General features: G+C 44.4%; 1 protein-coding gene and 2 non-coding genes across 10 annotated transcripts in view; 2 read left to right on the top strand and 1 right to left on the bottom strand.

The window, feature by feature from the left end:
• The first annotated feature begins 6156 nt into the window (after window positions 1–6156).
• Trnak-uuu (transfer RNA lysine (anticodon UUU)) lies at window positions 6157–6229 on the top strand. The gene has a single exon. It is a non-coding gene; the product is annotated as a tRNA-Lys (tRNA).
• A 385-nt stretch (window positions 6230–6614) lies between these two features.
• On the bottom strand, window positions 6615–6687 carry Trnak-uuu (transfer RNA lysine (anticodon UUU)). Its single transcript has one exon. It is a non-coding gene; the product is annotated as a tRNA-Lys (tRNA).
• A 6933-nt stretch (window positions 6688–13620) lies between these two features.
• The window catches only part of Mdm4 (MDM4 regulator of p53), a 36911-nt gene continuing 27044 nt past the window's right edge, over window positions 13621–23487 (top strand). For 2 of the 8 annotated variants that reach the window (XM_059280878.1, XM_059280879.1), the window contains exons 1-2: window positions 13626–13766; window positions 21341–21448. In XM_059280878.1, coding sequence (XP_059136861.1) covers window positions 21371–21448 — 78 coding nt within the window. In that variant the 5' untranslated portion in view covers window positions 13626–13766; window positions 21341–21370. Of the gene's footprint in view, window positions 13767–21340; window positions 21449–21924; window positions 22080–23487 lie in introns of those variants that run through there. The other 6 variants (XM_059280880.1, XM_059280881.1, XR_009383278.1 and 3 more) reach the window with 5 other exon arrangements.

A 23487-nucleotide genomic window follows, 5' to 3' on the forward strand; every position in this document is an offset into this window, starting at 1 on the left:
CTTCAAACTTGCTCTAAGGGTGGCCTTGAACTCCGGATCCTCCTGCCCAGCACCTCTCAAGTGCTGAGATTATTGCCATGGCACATCACACTCGGCTCGCTCTTGGTGTGGTTGGCAGTAGTGGGGATTGGACATAGGATGTCATGCCCTAGTCCTAGCTCTGTATGCTCTAAAATCCACTTAACTGGGTGGGGGGTGGGGGGTGATTTGTTATGGTAGCAACAGTAAATACTATGTTTAGTAATATATATTTATTTTAATAATTTAATTCATTAAATTTTATAGAGTGAAAACAGTGGTCCCCAGGAGAAGCTTCTCTACAGGACCTCCATACACATGCTTTTTTTTTTTCTTTTTATTTGAGACAAGGTCCCTCAATGGCCCACATTGAAACTAGCTGGCCAGGGACCTCGGGGGAATTCCCTTGTCTACTCCCATCTTGCCATCTCCAGGATTACAAGAGAAACACAATGCTGGGTATTTTTATTGTAGATACTGGAGATCTGAATTCAGGTCCTCATGCTTTCAAGGTAAGCACTTTACCAGCTGAGCTATGTCCTGGGTTCTCTTGTCCTCTACTCTCCTCTACCCTTCCCCCTCTTTTGGGGGAGGGCAACTTGCTTGTTTTTGTTGAAAGAGTGGGTCTCACTATAGTCAGATCTGGCCTCAAACTCCCAATCCTCCAGCCACTGCCTCCTGAGTGCAGGGACTCCAGGCCTGCACCACCACACTTGGTTCCATTGCAGACTTCTTGAAATGTCTTTTTTTCTTTTTTCTTTTCTTTTTCCCCCTTCTTGAGACAGGGTTTCTCTCTGTAACCATCCCAGCTGTCCTGGAACTCACTTTGTAGACCAGGCTGGACTTGAACTCTGCCTCCCCCACTGCTAGAGTTAAAGGTGTATGCCACCCCGCCCAGCATGAAACATCTTTCATTATTTTCTGTGTTTGGGTGTTTTGGTTGGGTGTATGTTTGTGAACTGCATGCATTCTTGGTGCCTGTAAAGGCCAGAGGAGGAGGATGGATCTCCTAGAGCTGGAGTTTCAGTTGGCTGTAAGTCACCTTGTGGGTACTGAGAGTCAAACCCAGGGCCTCTGGAAGAGCAGCCCATGTTCTGAACTGTGGAGCCATCTCTCTGAGAGCCCCTTGGTCTTTTCTATATATAACCAGCAACTTCTTCATGCCTTGTAAATGGCTTCAGGTCCTAATAATAAACAGTGGGTTTAGAAGGCTAGCGTGGGCCAGACATGCCATTAATCCCAGCACTTGGGAGGCAGAGGCAGGTGGATCTCTGTGAGTGAAAGGCCAGCCTGGTCTACAAAGCAAGTTTCAGGACAACCACAGTTGTTACACAAAGAAACCCTGTCTTGAAAAACAAAAAAATACAAAACAAAACAAAATTTAGAAGGCTAGATGCTAATATTAGAAACACAGGAGAGATGGCTCAGAGGTTAAGAGCACTGGCTGCTCTTCCAGAGGTCCTGAGTTCAATTCCCAGCAACCACCTGGTGGTTCACAACCACCTATAATGAGATCTGGTGCCCTCTCCTGGCCTGCAAGGACACTTGTAGGCAGAATACTGTATACATAATAAATAAATCTTTAAAAAAAAAAAAGAAAGAAAGAAACACAGGAGAGGCCAGAGGCCCACATCTGTAATCTCAGCCTCAGGAGACAGAGGCAGGGGGATTGCTGTACCTTTGAGCTCAACAGATCAACACAGGCCAGCTTTCTCATTGCATCACTATTGGTGACACCACATCCCCACCTTAAGGGCATGTGTAAGGAAAATGTGACCCTTGTCTACTGAGAAGGAAACTGTCATTTGCACCTGCACTGATGAATGGGGAGGATATCACACTCCGGAGATTAAGTCAGATGCAGAAAGACAAACACTGTATGAATTCACTTATGTGGAATTCCAGAAGTCAGATTGTCAGAAGTGGAGACTGAGGGTGGCGGTGGTAGGGAATGAGGGGTTATTACTCATAGGAAAGACATTTTCAGTTACACATTTGGGGGAATCTAATGTACAGCAGAGTGACTATAGTTAATAGTGCTACAATGCACTCACATGCACCACCGTTAAAAGAATTACTGGGCACACCTGTAATGCTAGCCCTCCGGAGGCTGAGGTAGGAGAATTGTGAGTTTGAGGCCATCCTGGGCTACAGAGTGAGATCTGAAAATTATTAGTAAGTGAAATTAAGCTCATGACACCTCTAACAGCCCCCGCTGGGCCTGACATCACATGTGTGTAATCTCAGCAGTCCAGAGGAGAGGCCGGAGGATGACGAGCCCAAGGCCAGACTGGGATAGATGAGACCCTGTCTCAAAAATAATACTAAAAACAAGGGATAGAGAGCTGGCCCAGCCGTTAGAGCACTTGCTGCTCTCAGAGGACCTGGACCCACATCGGGCAGCACACAACTATCTGTAACTCCAGTTCCAGGGTTTCAAAACCTCCTCTGGCCTCCTCGGGCATGTTCTCCACTTGGTGCAGAGACAAACAGGTACCCATACACATACATTTAAAAATAAAATAAACTTAAAAAGGAATGGGAAGCTCCACGCGCAGAAACTCCATGCCCAGAATCTGCGAGTTTAGCCTGCCCTCTAGTGGAAACGTGAAATCCGACAGTCACTGTGTGGAACAGCTTCAGGAAGCACCCAGGAAGGTGTGTGCCAGGCAAGGTCTGAGACGGCACCTGGGATGGTGTTGTCACACAACATATGTGAAGCAGAGCCATCTCCTGCTGCCTCCGCTGGGCCCTCCAGTTTGAATGAGCCAAACTTCTAATAAAATAAAAGTGTTCTCCTTAGCCTGCTCCAAGCCTGGCCACCTCTCTCTACCTCCCTTCTGCCAGTAGTAGGTACAACGTGTGCTATTCAAGTTCCTTTCAGATTTGCCGTGTTCCTCCCTGCCACCCTGCTTAGATTTGGCAATAGGAGATATTCAATAAGCAGTTTACTGACTGGCCAATCCCATTTAGTCGGTTAAACTTGAAACTTCTGGCTTTATCCTCCAGCAGTGAGAAGGCCTTTGGGTAGGAAAAACCATGAAAGTCTCTTTATTCCTGTTCCTCTCAGGTAGCCTGGACAGACACCATGTCCCTTCCTTCAAAATATGGCACACAAGGTGTAGTGCTCCCAAGCTTTAATCCTAGCCCTCCGGGGCGGAAGCAGGCAGATTTCTGTGAGTTTGAGGCCGGTCGGGTCTATATAGCAAGTTCCAGGCCACCTAGAGCTACAAAAATTCAGAAGTGTGATTCATCCCCACATCTCATGCATAGAGACAGAGCAAAGCAAGGAATGTTTTTCTTGCTTGATATACATCTGACTTGCTCAAGAAATATATCCAAATAATTAATGAACAAATGCCTGTTTGACTCTTTACGATTTCTTCCATATGACTGGCCACTGCTTCAGCTCCACTCTGATAATGTGGTTTTCTTATAAAAGGGCCAGGGTTAGAGTTTTCAGAAGTCCTACTCCATTGCACCTCAGCTCCTGTATCTTTCGCTGTGTGCATTTCTTCAAAGCTGTATTTCCTTCCATGTATGGTGTCTGTGTGTTTGCCCGAGTGTCTGTATACACCAGGTGCATGCAGGAGCCCCGAGGAGAACCGAAGAGGGTGTGGGATCCCCTAGAACTGGAGTTGCAGGCAGTTGTGAGCTGCCACGTGGGGTCCTATGCAAGAACTGACAAGAACTGACATGCTCATGACCACTGAGCCGTCTTCTCAGCCCTTACTGTGTTTAGTTCTTTATGCTGATCGTGTCTGCTTCTAGGCTCATCTTTCCTAGGCTGCTGCTGGCTCCAGGTCCGTCCTGTTTACTTCCTACTTCATAGGGAGTACAGCACCTGAACACAACAGTTTATCAGTAAACCTTGGTTGAGTTCAATCATTTCTTGTGCATTCATTTTTTTTTTCTTTTTTTTTTTTTTTCTTTTTTTTTTTTTCAGAGCTGAGGACCGAACCCAGGGCCTTGCACTTGCTAGGCAAGTTCTCTACCACTGAACTAAATCCCCAACCCCTAATTTTTTTTCTTAATTACAAGTTTTTGTGTGTATTTGTGTGTGTGTGTGTGGGGGGATGCATGCATACCAGTGTGAGGGAGTCTTCTCCCTCATGTTATCAGGTTCAGTGACAAGTACCTTTTACCCGCTCCACCATTAACCAGCCATCCTTGTACATTTTGAGCTTCTTACTTCAGACTTAATTTGCAATGGAAAATATAACAGAATATTAAATGAAAGTTTGGATTTGGAGGGTGTGCTGGCTAGTTATACATCAACCTGACACAAACTAGAGTCAACTGGAAAAGAAAACCTCAGCTGAATTAGCCTGTGGGCTAGCCTGTGGAGCATTTTCTTGATTGGTGATTGGGTGAGAAGGCGTAGCTCACTGTGGGCAGTGCCACCCGGGGCTAGTGGTCCTGGGTGCTATAAGAAAGCAGACTGAGACTGGTCAGTGGTGGCGCATGTTTTTAATCCCCGCACTTGGGAGGCAGAGGTAGGCAGATCTCTGAGTTCGAGACCAGCCTGGTCTACAGAGTCAGTCCCAGGATGGCCAAGGGGTATACAGAAAAACCCTGTCTCAGAAAACAAAACAAAACAAAAACAAAAAAACAAGCAGGCTGAGCAAGTCAGTAAGGAACAATCCTCCATGGTCTCTGCATCAGCTCCTGCCCTGCCTGAGTTCCTGTCTTGACTCCCCCAGTGATGGACTATGATATGGAACTGGAAGCTGGTACAAATCTTTCCAAGTTGTGTGTGGACACGGCGTTTAACATAGCAATGAAAACCTGACTACGGCAGAAGGGGGTCTTAGAGGTCACCTGACTAATAGAGGTCACCTGACTAACCCCCCTCGTGTATGTACAGACCCAGGTCTATTTAGGATCCGACAGTTGGCTGGTCACTATTCTTAAAGAACCACACAGTCCTAGGAAAGGAAATTTTCTCCAATCAAGGCTGAGCTATGTTGCTGTTGTTTGTGTTTGGGAGCTTCAAGTACTGAGAAACAAAGATGAACTCCCTTATCAGTGTTTGACATTTCATAGTTCTGTGTTCCACAACCCATGCATCAGATCCGGAAACTAATGACATTTTTAAGATGTATTTTATCTTTAATTATGTGCATATGTTTATGTCTCTGTAAGTGTGTGCCATGTGAGTGCCTGTGGGGTTCAGAAGGGCAAGTTGCTCCCTGTGTAGACCAGGCTGGCCTCCAACTCAGAGATCATCCTGCCTCTGCCTCCAGAATCCTGGGTTTAAGGTGTACTCTACCATATCCAGTTGATTATTAACTTTTACTCTCAATACTAAAGTTCGGTTCCCTTAGGTGTACAAATCTTGCTTTGGAAGAATTCATTTTGGGAGTCTGAAAGAAGAAGAAAAGAAAACCTCAATCAAAATGTAAAAAGTTTAAACTTTCTCTTTTTTTTTTTTTGTTTTTGTTTTTCGAGACAGGGTTTCTCTGTGTAGTTTTGCGCCTTTCCTGGAACTCACTTGGTAGCCCAGGCTGGCCTCAAACTCACAGAGATCCACCTGGCTCTAAACTTACTTTCTTATGATCTAGATTCAGAGCTGCCTTTTCATCCCCGTTTACTTCTATTTTCCTGAAACAGCAGACCCTCTGGTCAGCAAATCCGGCCTGTGTGTTAAGGAGTGTTTGATTGAACAGCTCCATCATTGGGAGAATGAAAGTATTATTTTTCATCAGTGGAAGAAATGGAATGTGGTTCAGAGGAATGAAATCAAGAGTGATAGAAGAGAAAATGTGTAATAAAAAGATCATTAAATGCTGACTTGTCAATGTACGCCTTGTTTGTCCACTTTTCTGTAATTGATTAGCATTTTTTAGAGAATTTAGTAATACTGGCAATTTATCAAACATCAAATATGAAAAGACTATGGAAAACACATATATTAGGTAAATGGAAAAAAATGTGAGAAAGTAAATACCGATTCAATACATTTAAAATATACTTGATAGCTAACTAAAACCTAAGTTTAACTTGCGGGGGGTGTGGGTGTGGGGGTGTGTGTGGGTGTGTGTGGGGGGTGTGGGGGGTGGGGGTGGGGGTGTGGGGTGGGAAGCAATGGGTTACCGTTATATCAAGTAAATAGAAGAGAAAGGAAAACTACAGGGCGCCCGGATAGCTCAGTCGGTAGAGCATCAGACTTTTAATCTGAGGGTCCAGGGTTCAAGTCCCTGTTCGGGCGGCTGGAAATTTTGAGTCAAGTCATATTTAAATAGTTTCAGAACATCTTAAAGACGTTAGTGGTGACTTTCAAAATACAGTTAGGTGTATTTTTCATAGAATTAAGGGAAGGAAAAGTACTGGCAAAATTTAATCTTCCGCGCATACGGAGGGCTGGGTACTGAGTGGGTGGAATCCTAAATCCTCACCAGAAAGAGTAACAGAAGACATAGATTAATTAGCTTGGACTATTAATTTTGTACAATTTTAAGAGACCACTTTTCCTTTAGCCGTGGTTAGCAATGTCTATAGGATAATGAGTATTCTTTCAAGAATCGCGTTATCTTTCCTGGGAAGAGGCCACTTCTCTTTCAACTATTTAGCAAAAACACAACGAAAAAGCCAAGCGCCCGAACAGGGACTTGAACCCTGGACCCTCAGATTAAAAGTCTGATGCTCTACCGACTGAGCTATCCGGGCTCTTGAGTAGCAGCGCTCCTACAGTTCTTTACATAAGAGTAAGGAACCTTGTGCAATTGTTCCTGCATTCTCGCGAGAATAAAAGCAGTCGAAATTCTTCTTCCAGTTGTGTTTCTGACTCCTTCACACGGGGTTCGTGTATTCTCTCGTTAGGGAGACTTTGATCTGTAAACTAATTACACTCGAAAGCTCTGTCTGTAGTTTGTAGTTTGTACTTTGAAGCTCTATGTTGCCGTTGACACCAGTGACGACAAAAACCCTTGCAGCAGGGTTGGAAAAAGGGAGTTTTCAGAGCGACTTCAAACATGCTGCTCTGAAGGGATGGGCTGAGCTGTGGAGTATAAAATGGGGGGAGAAGAGGGGTGCTGAATTTATTCTGTGACTCCCTGACCGTGTTCAGACAATTTTCCACCCTCGAGGCACCACAGAAGTCACCAGCTGCGACCCCTGGGGCAGAAGCTGAGCTAAGCCAGAGAGGGGAAGCTCGCCACCGCCGCGAAGAGATGCTGTTTCTCTTCCTTAGCAACTGAGCACAGCTCTCTGCTGGGGAGCTGGCTCGAGAATGGGAGGGTCAGGGTCTTTTGGTGGCCGGTTTTGCCTTCGTAGTTGTCCTCAGAGTGATGGCTTTGGTCTAGCAACGCCACTCGAAGAAATGTACCTTTATAGCGATGGGGGCTGGAGGCATCCGGCTACATGGTAAGGCCTGCATGCTCCTTTTCCAGGGAACACTAGTTCACAGCCACCGGCCGCCACACCCACACACCCACCCATCCCTAAAACGGAAAAATAATAGAGATGTGTAAAAGATTTGACTACGGAAGAGATAGCACTTGATTGGAAACGATATAAATGGCTATGTAAATTATGATTCAATTTTAATATAGATTTTTTTTTAATAGAATCTCAGTTAACCCAAGGCCTGGAACTCGCTTGAGGCCAGTTTGAGCTTAGTAGTTAAGAATACTGCTCTTCCAGTGGCCAAGAGTTCAGTTCCCTGCCCCCATACCCGTGACTCTCAATTGCCTGTAACTCTAGCTCCAGGCAGATCTAATGCCTCACACCTCCCTAAGTATCTGCACTCATATGCACATACATCCAGACATATACACACATACATAATTTAAAATAATGAAAAACTCTTAATTACCTCTGGGCCGGAGAGATATCCCCTGTAGTTAAGGATACTGGTTGCTCTTCCAAGGACCTTGGTTCAATTCCCAGCACCTACATGGTAGCGTATAACTGTAACTCCATTCCAAAAGTATCTAATGCCCTCTTCTGTCCTCTGCGGGCACCAGGCACGTTGTGTACAGACACACATTTACCCACAACACATAAAAGTAAATTAAAAATACTTCTTTTACAAAGGCTTCAGTGGTTATGTCAAATAGGAATATTAAGAGCTGTAGATTCATATGCAGTTTATACATTCAGTAATGGAGCCATAACAATTATTTTCCACGTTGAAAAACTAAAATTGAATTGCTTTGCAGCAACATGCACAAAATCAATTCTAGGGGCTGGAGAGATGGCTCAGTGGTTAAGAGTACTGACTACTCTTTCAGAGGACCAGGATTCAATTCCCAGCACCTATATGGGAGCTCACAGCTGTCTGTAATTCCAGGATCCAACACCCTCACACAGACATACATGCAGGCAAAACACCAATGCACAATAAAAAAAAAAAAATCAATTCTATTTTTTTTTTTTTTTTTTTTTTTTTTGGTTTTTCGAGACAGGGTTTCTCTGTGTAGCTTTGCGCCTTTTTCTGGAACTCACTTGGTAGCCCAGGCTGGCCTCGAACTCACAGAGATCCGCCTGGCTCTGCCTCCCGAGTGCTGGGATTAAAGGCGTGCGCCACCACCGCCCGGCAAAAAATCAATTCTAAACAGGTTTGTTATGGAATGTTGTTTTAAGATGTGTTGCGTTTGTTATGCTGTGAAATCTTTGAGAGTTTTAGAAGAAAACATACCAGCACATGTTTCTTATCTAAAGACAGAGAAAAGTCTCTTAAATAATACATAAATAACGTAAAATATAAGGGAAATAGTATTAAATTTTACAAAATTTAATATATGTTCATTAAAAAAAAAACCTTTAAATTGGTCATAGTGTAACACATCTGTAATCCCATCCCCTGGGAGGTAGTGAGTTTGAGGCCAGTTTAAGCTACTTGAGTTCCTGTCACAAAAATAAATAAATAAAACCGAAAACCAAACCAACCCAACAAAATACTTCTGTTTATTAAAAGACAAAATGTAAAAAGTGAAAACAAGCTCTGGAGGGGTAATCATAGTACACATAACCAAGGGTTAGGAGCCCCATTATCGGAGGCATTCCTACAAATTAATAAGAAAAGCCAAAAAAAAAATGGATAAAGGTTAGGAGTGGGAAGTTCTTAGATAACAGCCATGGATCAGTAAATGTGGAAAAACTCGTGCCACTTGTTAGCTGGACTGTGAGAATCCGTCTTGTGAGCTGCTCTCCTGCAGGCTCCTGCTAGTGCGAAAGCTGCAGAGAGGCTGTGTGAAGTGGGCCCAGGGGCTGCACCTGCAAAGAGGCCTCCAGCAAATGCAGCTGCTCTGCATGATGTGGGGACAGCCTCATCGCCAAGCGTAAACAAACGATGTCGACAACTAGGGTTTTGTTTTTACCCTGACCCATTTTCAACACTGCTTTCCCAATTGCAACTGATAAGTTACTGACTTTAAAAAAAAAAGAAAAGAAAAAGAACATTCAGCCTTACTAAACAAATCACTGTGAGTAATCGTTTCACATATGTCTGGTTTTTGTGTAATCTGCAAAGGCTAATGATGGGCAAAGACATGGAGCAACAGAACCCTTATGTCCTTGTATAATTAACCCTATAATTACTTTGCAGAGCACCCTGGCATTATCTATTGAGCTACACAGTATTGTCTGTGGCCTAATAATTTTCCCTAGAGCTATATATAAGGAGACAAGCACTACAAGGTCAATACAGCACTGTTTGTAACGAGCAATAGGAAAGTTTTTTACTTATTTATTGTGATGCTGGAAATTCTATCAAGGATGCAGTACATGCTAGTTGAGTCTCTACCACTGAGCTATAATTTCAACCCTTACATGTTTGTGAAGAGAGGGGGAAAAAAAATTAAAATGGAATGCAGCTGGGTCTAGAAGCCTACGCCTCCAGTCTGAGCTAGTAGGGAGGCTGAGACAGGAACTCCCAAGTTCATGACCAGCCGGAATAACGCTGGGGAATTATCTCAAAATATTCACAATATTAATGTTAGGTGCTGCATCGTGTCCCCTGCATATTCCTGTTGATGTCCTCACCTCCAGCATCTTACGATGTCACTGTACTTGGAGACAATGCCTTTAACAGAGTGATTACTGGAAATTAAGGGCATAGAGGTGGGCCCTGATCTGACTAAAGGAGATAAAAACCCAGGCAAGAGCCAGTGAGACAGGTAAAGGTGCTTGCTGTAGAAGCATTACTAACTCAGTTTGATCCCCAGATCCCATGGGAACTGACTGCCATGGGCTGTTCTCTGCCCCCCACAAGTTTGCTATAATTAAAAAAATAAGCCAGGCAGTGGTGGCTGCCTGGTCTACCAATCGAGTTCCAGGACAACAGCCAGGACTGTTACACAGAGAAACCCTGTCTCGGGGTGGGGGAGGGGGGAGAGAGAGCCTGGCACAGGCCTTTAATCCCAGCATGTAGGAGGTAGACATTGGTGGATCTCTGCATTTGAGGCCAGCCTGGTCTACAAAAACAGCCAGGGCTGTTACATAGAGAAACCCTGTCTTGAGAAAAAAATAAAATAAAATAAAACAAAAGTACAGACAACACACAGACTAAAGAGTGACCCGATGTGCACATAGCCAAAGGCAGCCAACTGCAAGCCAAGGAGAGAAAAATCAGAAAGAACCAAGTCTCTGACTCCCTCACCGTGTGGTTTAAGTCTCCAGAACTGAGAGGAAATGACCATGAGCTGTATAACCCCCAGTACTAGTTTGTTATGGCTACCCTGGAAAGCTAACACGGGTGCTCCACGGTTCATTCTGCCTGTGTACAATTCTGCTTATTGCCGAACAATAATATTACTGTACACCAGTGAAAAGGAATTAACCATAATGATGTGATTTACCACCATCAAACTTGAGGGTGATGATCAATAAGAGTGTAAGTTACAGGGCTGGAGAGATGGCTCAGTGGTGAAGAGCACTCACTGCTCTTGCAGAGGACCAGAGTTCCATTCCTAGCACCCACATCAGGCAGCTCACAACCACCTGTAACTCCAGATCCAAGATCTGATGCTTTCTCTGGCCTCTGTGAGCACCTGAACACATGTGGCACACACACACACACACACACACACACACACACATGCACACACACAAATAACAACAAGAAGAATATAAGTTTCAGTAGAACATTTAGAGCTTGATGCAACTATTAAAAAAAATCAAAAAAAAAAAAAAAAGAAAAAGAAAAAGAAAAAGAGAAAGGGCTGACTTTTGGCCTGCACATGCACCAAGGTAACAGCAGCTCATTCATAATTGGACTGACTACATTTTTTTTTACCTGACAATCAGACTCTTTTGCTAGACCAGTTTCCAGGTATTTCTTTCTTCCTTTCTTTTTTTTTTTTTTTTTTTTTTTTTTTTTTGGTTTTTTCGAGACAGGCTTTCTCTGTGTAGCTTTGCGCCTTTCCTGGAACTCACTTGGTAGCCCAGGCTGGCCTCGAACTCACAGAGATCCGCCTGACTCTGCCTCCCGAGTGCTGGGACTAAAGGCGTGCGCCACCACTGCCCGGCTGTTTCTTTTTTTTGATATTTTGAGACAGGATTTTTAAAAAATAATTTATTTAAGTTTATCTTATGTGCATTGGTGTGAAGGTGTCAGATCCCCTGGAATTGGAGTTACAGACAGTTGTGAGCTGCCATGTGGGTGCTGGGAATTGAACTCAGGTCCTCTGAATGAGTAGCCAGTGCTTTTAACCTCTGAGGCATCTCTCTAGCCCTCTTTCTTTCTTTCTTTCTTTTTTTTTTTTTTACATTTGAAACTCAGGCTTGGGCAATTGTCTTTATCTGCTGAGCCAGCTGGCTGACCCCCAGGTCTTTTTCAGAAGCCTCTAGGTCAGCTGTTTGCAACCTGTGGGTCAAGACCTCTGGGGGGAGAGGGAGAGACTTGAATGACCATTTCACAAGAGTCACATATTAGATATCCTGCATATCAGATATTTGTGATTCCTAACAGTAGCATAATTACATTTATGGAGTAGCAATGAAATCATTTTACGGTTGGGGGTCACCACGATGTGAGGAACTGTATTAAAGGGTTGCAGCATTAGAAAGTTGAGAACCACTAGACTAGATTGTTCATTTTAAAGAATCAGAATTTCATGAGGGGATTAATTGTAAGTCCAAGATTCCAGCAGACAGTAGGAAGGAGTCTAAGTTAGCCAGATACTATTTAAAAGATAGAAAACAAACTGCTCTTGGGAAATTGATTAATTTAAGAGTGGATCTCATGGTTATCACCTTTGTGGACCTAGAACTTGCTATGTCAGTCATGGTGGGTCATACTTGCATTCCAGAGGACTGACTCTCGTTCTAGACCAGCTTGCACTATATAATGAATTACAGACCAGCTTGAACTACAGAACGTCATCCTGTCTCCAACAGAAGAGAACCAAACCAAATCAACCAAACAGAAAGGAGTTGCACAAAGAGAGGGGAAATACTTGAACAGGGTTTACCTAAAAGTGCCCTTCCCCCTCCTTTGAGGAAACGTTGTGGACTTCAAGCTCATTGTCAGTGACTGTACAAAGAGAATCACTTCCTCAGTGCCTTCAGAAAACTCTGAATCTCCCAGTGCGGAAAAATTCTAAGTAGGAGCTGGGCACAATGGCTCACACCTTTATTCCCAGGTCAGCCTGGTCTACATAGCGAGTCCCAGAACAGCCAGAGCTACATAGTAAGTCCCTGCTCAAGCAAAACAAAAAGAATGGGATAATATTTACACTGGAAATAATGAATTTGTACTCTGGATTGAGGCAGAGGCTGGAGGATCTCTGTGAATTCGATGTCAATCTGGTCTACGTAGAGTTCCAGGACAGCCAGGGATACATAGAGACCCTGTCTCAAAACGAAACAAAGCAAAGGAAACAAAAATAAAAAACGGGGTAACATTTACATTGAAAGTAATGCGTTCGTACTGTCCTCCAAAATACCCAGCTTTTAATAGAAATTACAAGACAAAATATTTCAGCTTAGAAAATTCTCTCGCTCGGGATTGTACTGAAATAAATGAGGTGGTCGGGAGAGGTGAAACCGTTTGGCCCCGGCATAAGTTGAAGGCAGTTTGCTTGAGATAGTTTGTCGAGCCTTGAGGGTGGTGGGGAAGCATGACCTGATTCTGTGACCCACGTTAAGCTCCGTCTCACTGTTCTTTGCCCCTCTCTTTTAGCATGTATCACTTATTTTGTAGTCATTCATGAATAAACCAGTTGTATGTTCCCCAGTGAGTAACAACTGGGATGCTGTTTCCCAGGCGGCCACCACCACGGCCTGGCTAGCTTCCTTCTGTTTGGATCGCCGGGGATATCGCTGTGCATATCGCAGGATCCCAGGAGTTCTTCCTAGTCTTTCAAAACCTCTTTATGCAGGGCATGGTGTGGTATGCCTTAAATCCCAGCACTCGGGAGGCGGACGAAGTGGACCTCTGTGAATTCGAGGCTACATAGTGAGTTCCAGAACAGCCAGGGTTACACACAGAGTTCCTGACTCAAAAGTAAAATAAAACACTTCACCATCTCCAAAGGCCATGCTCCATGACCGGACACTCTCTTCCCGGACGAGCGTGTACTCGATGGTAGGTCCTTCAGCCTTTCTAGCTCCCGAGTCCTCCAGGGGCCCCTCTATGGTTTTGACCGCCTCCCCGGAAGCTCTCGCGAACGCTGAATTGGAGAGACCGGAAGTCGCGCCGCCGCCGTTGCTCGCAGTTTCAAAATGCGGTGGAGGCCTTAGGCGCCGCTCCTGCCGCCCCTCCCCTAGCTCGGAGGGGAAGCGACTCGTCGAGCGACCGTAAGGTGTGGCGGTGGGGTCTGACCCCCGGGGTGCGGGGCCGGGGGGCCAGCGGACGGGAGGCCCGGAGGCCGTGTGGCTGGCCGAGCGGGCGGGAGGAACCGGGCCGGGGAGGGCGGCCAGGGCCGGGGAGGGCGGCCAGGGCCGGGGAGGGCGGCCAGGGCCGGGGAGGGCGGCCAGGGCCGGGGAGGGCGGCCAGGGCCGGGGAGGGCGCCCAGGGCCGCGGAGCCGCTCACGGGAGAGGCTGTGGGGGAAGGGTGGCGCTCCGGCCCCGCGGAGGAGGAAAATGGAGTGCGGCGTAGCGGGTTGGACAGTCCCAGAGTAAAAGTGAAGTGGTGGTGCTGGGGTTTCAGCTGCACCTCAAATCTGCGGACTATTGAGGGACTTCGAAGGAAAGGGGTCGGAGAAAGGGAGGCCGGGAGAGTTGACATTGACGTGACTCAAGAGTTAAATCATTTTTAGGGTTGCAGACTGTCCTAGTGTTTGAAAGATGTTCGTTGGAGGTCCACATACAGACCTCGGGTATTCTTTTTTTTTTAATTTATTATCCTCCACGGATATGCATTTTATTATTTTGTTTTTGGTTTTTGAGACAAGATGTCACTGTGTAAACAGCCCCGACTAGTCTGGAACTTGTTGTGCAGACAGGCTTGCCTCGAACTCGCAAAGAGCCACCTGGCCCTGCCGCCCAGCCTGCGCCTCCACCTCGCCTGGCCCACGAATATGAACTTTAATTAGCACACCTCCCAATGATTCTTGTACGTCCCCACATTTCGAAACCACTCTATTAAGCCACACCTGGATAAAAGGCCCGCCGTGGTCCCTTTCTAGAAAGGCCTGTGTGGGTTAGGAAGCTCCACCACGCATGGGGTGTGTCTGTCAAAGATACTTTGTGGGAGCCCATTTTCAGGTTCCTTGTGGCTTTACCCAGCAGGTTCGAATAGAGAGGATGGTTAGGACCACGGGCCTGAGTGCAAGTGTCTGAGATGGTCTGCACTTGGCTGTGCTGGGGGGAGGTCTTTTGCTCCATTCCTTGGCATTTCTATAAACACCCTAGGGCAGAGACAGTCAGGGCTCGTTGGAATAGGTTCCAGGCCTTCTCGAGGCTATCCTGCATTTTCTATCTGTTTATCTCCACACTCTAAATCCTTCTATCTAATATTTTCTTGCTGCTCTCACTCAAGAAAACTGGGAAACAGTGGGGTTGGTGGGTAAACGCCCCGTAATACTTGAAACCTTTACTAATATAATACTAGATGTCAGTTGCTGAATATCAGTTCAGGTTTAATCTACCCCTTCATCCATTCCTGCTAGGAAAAAGTATTTTAGCTTTAAAGTATTATATACAACACACTTTCACTGTACTGGTCAAGACCACAACAAACTCCTGTTTGAAAAAAGTGTGAATGTGTAAAGTTGACAGGCCAGCCAGCATCCCTAACCCCTCAAGTTTCCTAGTGTTATAACCACCAGGGTCTTACAGCTTTCCTGACTTACTCTACACATATTCTTAGTTTTAAACCATAGAGGGATCATTTTGCAGGTATGCACCTTAAATTTTTCAGATAACAGCAGCTTTCTATAAGATAGACTTTCTTTTAAAGTGTTTTGCATTGTAGTCCTTTAAAAAGGCTACAGAAGCCATTTCTTTAGCTGGGTCCTCTTTGGTGTACTTTTAGGTTATTTCCTGGCAAACTGTTGCAGTGCATTTTTTTTTTTCCTGCACACTCATCTTAAATGTGTAGCAAACTTGGTAAGAAGTGCACCAACATCTGATTTATTTTTGGGGACAGGGTCTCACTGTGTAGACCAGGCTATCCTCTGCCTCCCAAGTGCTGAGATTAAAGGAATGTGCCACTGTACTTGGGCATGTTCTCTTTTGAAAATGAGTGTTCATTCTTGTTTGTCCAGTTTAGTTGAACAAGGGGCAGGAGAGATGGCTCAGTGGTTAAGAGCCTTGGTGCTCTTGGAGAGGACCCAGGCAACTAAGGATTGCTTATAATTACAGCTCCAGGGGAATCTGATGCCTCGGGCCTTTGTGGACATCTGCACCCCCCCCCCCCCACAAGGACATGTCATTAAAAAGAACTGAACATGTTACCTCAAGAATCTTATAGCTTAGAGAATTGATAATTACAAGTCTTCATTTTTATATATTTTTTTTAAGGAGTTTTACATTTTAGTGTTAAAATAACGGTTGTCTTTGCTGGGTGTGTGGTGCATACCTTTAGTCTTGGCAGAGGCAGGCAGATCTCTGAAAACAAGGCTAGGTTGATCAACAAAGTGAGTTCCAGCCAAGTCAAGGCTACATAGTGAGACTGTCTTTGAAAAAAGAAAGAAATTACCGTTGTTTTAAAAGGCAGGCATTTCAGGATGAGGTGTAGGAGTCCTTTGGACTAAATGTAGGGTAGAACCACTTACCATTGAGAACATTAGACTTTCTACTCCAGTTTCAAGCTAATAGGGGCATATGAAAAAACAAATGTAATTTTTTTTCTCAGGATCATCAGGGGTCAGCATTGGTGAGGATTTAACTAAGGGCCTTGTGTTGTTAAGCATATGTTCTCACAACTCCTCAGATAAATGTCCTAATTCTGGTATCATCGCTTTCCCTTTTTTGGAGTCAGCAAAACCTTCAGGGAAGCAACTTTTGACCTAATTTGAAGACTGACTAAGACACCCCCCCTAATTAATTTTTTTATGCGCATTGGTGTTTTGGCTGCATGTATTCCTGCATGAGGGTGCCAGATCCCCTGGAACTGGCGTTACAGACAGTTGTGAGCTGTCATGTGGGTGCTGGGAATTGAACCCGGGTCCTCTGGAAGAGAAGTGCTCTTAACCACTGAGCCATCTCCAGCCTTTGAGCCATCTCCAGCCCCACCCCCTAATTTATTACATTTATTTATTCTATTAAGAGTGTGTGTGTGTATGTGTGTGCGTGTATGTGTGTCTGTGTCTGTCTGTGTCTGTCTGTCTGTCTGTCTGTCGTGAGGAGAGGCTGAGGAGTCCGTCAAGAGTTCTTTCCTTCACTGTTTTCTCAGGCACTTTTACCCACCGAGCAGTCTCTCCATCCAGAGTAAGTCCTTTTTAAAGCATGGAGAGAGGAGAAAGCGTAGGTGTTAAGGCAGTGGCTTTCAGATTAGAGTTCAGGCTTCAATAGCTGTAGTGGGAGAACTCAAGATTTGGGACAGGCTGTCTTCTTGTCTGTGTCGGTTGCTTCTTTTGGAAATAAGGACAGTATTCTACTTCATGACACCCTGTAAGGATCAAATGAGTTGTGTCTAATGTGCCTTGAAGAGTGTCTGACCCAAAGGTGTTGGCTGTTGTATAAGCAGAAACAGGTTCTACAGCACAAAACTTAACTTGGTTATGCACTATCTTATTTCTATTTTTGGGAGGGTTTAGATCAGTTGGGGGTACAATTTGCATTTTGAAAACTCAGTACTGAAAACACTGAGAAGGAATGGTAATTTTATGAAAATTCAGTACCTGAATATATGATGGATATTAAATGGTGTAAACTGAGACTTGGAGACTACCACAGTGAAATGGGAGGTTGGAAAGTCAAAAAAACTTACATTCTCAATACCCAGTGAGGGGGATATTTGTGGAAATGAGAGTGCCTACTGTAGGGCTGAAATATGTTCCTTCTAGGTTTTGTTTAGTTTCCCCCCACTATTTTAGCCTTGATTGGCAGTGAGTCTTGTTATATTACTGTCCTTAAATGAAAGGATAAGAAATTCTTTAAAAGTCATAGTTAAGGATTTTTAAAATGACCACAGGCCTTTCTACTACAGTTAACAGTTATTTTTCTTTTGTTAAGTTTTTATTTTTTTCATTATGTGTGTATATGTCTGTCTGTCTGTAGATATGTGCATGGCATGAGTGTAGTGCTTTTGGAGGCCAGAAGAGGGCATCTGGTCCCCTGGAGTTGTAGTTATAGAAGGTTGTGAGCCTCTTTACATGGATGCTGGGAAGTGAACTTGGGTCTTCTGCAAGAGCAGGATGTTCACTGAGCCATTTCTCCAGCCCTTAGTTAAAAGTTTTTGTTTCGTTTTGTTTCGAGATGGTGGCATATACCTTTAATCCTAGCACTTTGAAAGTAGAGGCAGGTGGATCTCTGAGTTCAAGGCTAGCCTGGTCTACAGAGCTAGTTCCAGGACAGCCAGGGCTACATAGAAACCCTGTCTCAAAAATAGTGTTTAAAGAATACACTGTTTTGCCGGGCGGTGGTGGCGCACGCCTTTAGTCCCAGCACTCGGGAGGCAGAGCCAGGCGGATCTCTGTGAGTTTGAGGCCAGCCTGGGCTACCAAGTGAGTTCCAGGAAAGGCGCAAAGCTACACAGAGAAACCCTGTCTCGAAAAACCAAAAAAAAAAAAAAAAAAAAAAAGAATACACTGTTTTAGGATACATGAAATATAATAAAATACTATATACCTCTGTAAAACAACAACCATGTTTTACATACTAAAATTGAGTAAGGCAAAGAAAGGGAAAAAGCCAAGTGAAGAACCCCATGTTTTGAGATGGGCCCTCATAAGGTAGCTCAGGCTGGCCTTCAGCTGTTCTTCCTAACTATGCCTGATTTTAACAGTAGCTTAGTACTGTCTATTATACAATTAAAAACATCCTGATTATTTGTTTATTTTGTTTTTTGAAATAGGGTGTCTCTACATAGCCCTCCCTTGCTATTCTGGAACTCATGTAGACCAGGCTGGCCTTGAATTTACAGAAATCTACCTGCATCTGTTTTCCTTGTGCTGTACTTAAAGACACATGTCACCACCACATCCTGCCATTTCCTGATTTATTATTTAAAAACATACTTTGCACATTGTTTGCTTGAATTAGGACTCACATAAAATGGTTGTGTTTCATTAGGTTTATGTTGTAAAAGTTGCCATAATCCTCATGTTAGGTCTCAAACCTGGACAGACAGCTGAGGTGTCTACATACTAGAGTGGATGTTGGCTGCCAAGTTCTCCCTGCATCCCTTAGTCCCTACTGTTACAGGATATATTGGCTGGCATACCCCACTCCCTGCCCTAAACCTCTCCAGCCCAGGGGCTGGGCTGCCCTTCCCCAACTGTCCCTTCCTAGATAATCCAGCCATTTGAATTACCTGGTCTTTTTGTCTACTCTCTTGGCCAGTCTCTTGGCCTAGGCTGCCCCTCCTGGTCAGCAGCTGCTCTCTGCTGTCCCCTCCCCATCTCCTTACATGGCTCAGGGTCATGTTCACTCTGGAATCTCCTAGATGTCCATGCCTCTGGCTATGCTCTCCCTTTTATCTAGGGTAAACTTCCTTCTCCACCACACCTCGGAGGAGCAGTGTGTCCGTGTCCGTCCGTGTGGTCGTCCGCGCCCCCCCCCCCCCCCCCCCCCGTTTCTGTGTATAGTTTTGGTGCCTGTCCTGGATCTCACTCTGTAGGCCAGACTGGCCTCGAACTCACAGAGATCCACCTGGCTCTGCCTCCTGAGTACTAGGACTAAAGGTGTGCGCCACCACCGCCTGGCCCTTTTTTTTCTTAGCCTCAGTAACCAGTGATGAGACTCTGACATGTTTGGAGTAGGGGAAAGAGATCTGCCTCCTTCAAAGTTCCTGTCTTCACCCACATTTTAATCAGTCTTTTACTTAAATGGCTTTTTTTTAGTAGTTACTTTTTTTATTGCTTTGAAGAGTCACCCTGACCAAGGCAACTTAAAAAAGAAAGCATTTAATTGGTGGCTTGTTTACAGTTTCAGAAGGTGAGTTCATGATTATCATGGTGGGGAGCAAGGCGACAGGCAGGCGGGTATGGCGTTGGAGCAGTATACTCTTGATGATTCACAAGCTTGAGGCAGAGTGAGACTGGGCCTGGCAAAAGCCCACCCCAGTGGCACACCTCCTCTAACAAGGCCATACTTCTTAATCCTTCCCCCAAACAGTTCCACCAGTTAGGGACCAGACATTCAAATATGTGGGCCATTCGCCTTAAACCACCACAGTAGGTATTAATGACTGCTAAGGGGATGGTATTTACCCTTATATTTGAAGGTTTAAGGTGAACCAGTCTTGTGTCAAACTCACAGTGCTTCAAATGAACAATGTGTACAAAGGCCTTGAAGCAACAAGCAAGTGGTCTGAGAAACAAGGAGAACAGTGCAGGCAAGATAAGACTAGAGACATGCCAAGAAGCTACACCACGTGTTTAGTAGCAAGTTCCTGAGCATAATTAGTGTTGCTGTAGCTCCACTGCCCCCTTTTTGGTAGAGTAGTAGGGATTAAACCAAAGTCCTTATGTATGCTAGACAGGCATTCTCTTGTGATATATAGTTCCAAGAAATCACACTTGGGAAGTAGAAGTGGTTGTGCAGATAGTGAGTGCAGCTAGGGAGATACTTAATTTCAAGTGATTTAGAGTTAAAATCTTGAAGTCCCTGGAGGCAGAAGTAGGCAGATCTCTGAGTTCAAGGCCAGCCAGGGAAACAGAGAAACCCTGTCTTGAAAAACTGATTAGGTGGAAGCCCCACCCCTCTCTCTCCCCAGACCCTGCCCCATTCCAGAAAGCTGGCCATTGGTGACTCCTCCCCCCAGATGCCCAGGACCATGCCTACCAGCTATTTAAGACTTGGCCCTCTTGTGCTCTGTCTCCTGCCTTCCTGAGAGCCACCCGGGAGTGCTCTGCTTTGCATTGCCCTGTTTATCAAATCTGGATTTATTAATTCAGTTTGATTTGGCTTATTTTCGGTGGCAGAGGAATCCAGCAACCAGGGAGTCAAAACTTACCAAAAACCAAAAAGAAAAAGAAAAAAGCTCCTGTAAGTGATACTGAAAATGTATTTTTAAAAACTTTTTTTTTTTTTTTTTTTGTTTTTTTTTTTTTTGGAGAGGGTCTGTGTACCTCAGGCTGGTCTTGAACTCCCAAGTGCTGAGATTACCGGTGTGCCCTACCCTGATTACCAGGTAAAAGTTGACACTTTCCTGTGTGGTTTCTTGTCCAGGCATGTTGGAACGCCAGGGTCTTGGTGATTTCCAGCTGTGTGTGTCTCTTCCCTCTTATCTTAAGCACTCTGCTCTGGAGTAACTGGTACCACCTGACAGCCGGTGGGAAGCAGTGATTGTAAATTGGACTTTCAGCTAGAACAATTTACTCATTAGCATCAGCATTGAAGGTGGAACATGTCCAAACCTGTCTCTCTAGTTCAGGATTCACCTGAGGGAGGCATGGATGGCTTAGTCTCCAGCTTTTGTGCTGGATCTGAAATAGAGATTGAGAATCTCACATGTGAGTGATTGTTTTGCATTTGTTGCAGAGATACATGTGTATATGTCAGATTTTGTTGTTTTTTAAACTGTTGCTGGAAGTTTTGTCTTTTTTTTTTTACTCTGTTTTGGAGATAGTCTCTATATATAGACCCTGGCTGTCCTTGGACTTGTTGTGTAGACCAGGCTGATCTTGAACTCAGCAAGATCCACCTGCCTCTGCCTCCTGGGTGTTGGTATTAAAGGTGGGTGCTACCATGCCCAGATTATTTATTAATAAATGCTAAATACAGATTTTTCTACTCTACATTTATATATAATTTTTTCCCTTTTAGTTTGCTGACTGCAGAATCTTCACTGCCAAAATGACTTCACATCCCGCCTCTGCCCAGTGCTCAACATCTGACAGTGCTTGCAGAATCTCTTCAGAAAGAGTGAGTCAGGTAATTGCTATTGGGCATCTCATTTCTCTTTAAAATGTTAAGAAATTGAATTGGGGCCTATAGCTGAATTCATCTATTAGAATTTGCTTAAAGCAGAATTGGTGATGCTGTAAACCCCCCCCCCCCCCCATAGTATTACACAGCCCTGGTTATTCTGGAACTCACTGTAGACCAGGCTGGCCTTGGACTCACAGGGATCTGCCTGCTTTTGCTGGGATGAAAGGCGTGCGCCACCGTTGCCCAGTGATGTTGTAAAAATCTTAGATTACCTGTTTGAAAGTTACAGACAGCTTGAAATGGCCAAGGTTGGGGATCTGAGTTTTCATTCCCTATGCCCCTCTACTTATTTAATTCTTAAAGTTTGTTACACTAGGCACGTGTTTTAGAAGTGGGTAGTAGGGAACTTGGCCAGGTTATCTAAGTTCTTTTTTGTCTTGGCTGGTTGACATTAGTTGGTTTTCTTTTTGTTTGTGCAGTTTACTTTTGAGGTCTGAGAAAGACAGACATAGACAGGGTGAACCTGTACAGCCCTAGCTGACCTGGACCATCCTTTGTAGACCAGCCTGCTCTGAATTCGCTTGATCCTCTCACCTTTCTCCCAAGTGCTGAGATTCTAGGCATTTGCCACCAGGTCAGGCTAGTTTGTTTTATTTAAAAGACTGCCTTAAATTGTGAATATAGCAAATATATTCTTTTTTTTCCTTTCCTTTTTTTTTTTTTTTTCAAGACAGGGTTTCTGTCTGCAACAGCTCTGGCTCTCCTGGAACTCTTTGTAGACCAGGCTGGCCTCAACTCACAGAGATCACCTGCCTCTGCCTCCCAAGTGCTGGGATTAAAGGCGTGTACCCCCCCCCCCTCCCCACCCCCTCCCACCCCCCCCCGCAAATATATTCTTATAAAACCCATTGTTTATCTTTAGGCGTTTGTGGATACAGACTATTGACTATCTCCTCTCAGATTTGGTGTATCCTATTGCAGACAGACTTTTTTCTTTCTTTTTTTTTTTTTAAGATTTATTTATTTTTATTGTATGTGTATGGGTGTTTTGCCTGCATGTATGTCTGGGAACCACATGCGTGTGGTCCCTTGGAAGCCAGAAGACGGCATTGGGTCCCCTGGGACTGGAGTTACAGATGATTGTGAGCCATTGTGTGGGTGCTGGGAACCAAACTCAGGTCCTTTGGAAGAGCAACAAGTGCTCTTTTTTTCTTTTTTAAATAATATAGTTATTTTTATTTTATGTGCATTGGTATGGATGTCTGTGTGAGGGTGTCAGATCCCCTGGAGCTGGAGCTACAGACTGTTGTGAACTGCCATGTGGATGCTGGGAATTGAACCTGGGTTCTCTGGAAGAACAGCCAGTGCTCTTAACTGCTGAGCCATCTCTCCAGCCCTAGACCTTTTCCTTGAATATTTTGTTAAGAAATTATTTTTGTGTTTTCAGAAACATTTCTTCATGTTTCTGTACCTTAGTATATGGTAAAAGTAGAATTTGGAATTGATGAAGGAAAGATGTAATATAAATTATTGGGGGTTTTTTTTTTTTTTTTTTTTTTTTTTGGTTTTTCAAGACAAGGTTTCTCTGTGTAGTTTTGGTGCCTATCCTGGATCTCACAATATAAAATAATTATTTTGCGCTGGGCTGTGATGGTGCATGCCTTTAATCCCAGTACTTGGGAGGCAGAGGCGGGTGGATCTCTTGAGTTTGAGGCCAGCCTGGTCTACAGAGCAAGTTCCAGGATAGGCTCCAAAGCTACACAGAGAAACCCTGTCTCAAAAAAACAAAAAACAAAAACAAAAAAAATTATTATTATTTTGTGATAGTCACACATCTTTGGAAAAACAAATTCCAGGTAGACTAAGGATTTAAATATAAAAAGTTAAGACATTGAGAGAAAAATATAAGAAATATTTATGGGGCTATAAAGATGGCTCAGAGGTTAAGAGTACTGACTGCTCTTTTAGAGGTCCTGACTTCAGTTTCCAGCAACCACATGGTGGCTCACAACCATCTGTAATGAGATTTAGTGCCCTCTTTG

The sequence above is a fragment of the Peromyscus eremicus genome, chromosome 15 (genome assembly GCF_949786415.1).
Source record: "Peromyscus eremicus chromosome 15, PerEre_H2_v1, whole genome shotgun sequence".
Lineage (NCBI taxonomy): Eukaryota > Metazoa > Chordata > Mammalia > Rodentia > Cricetidae > Peromyscus > Peromyscus eremicus.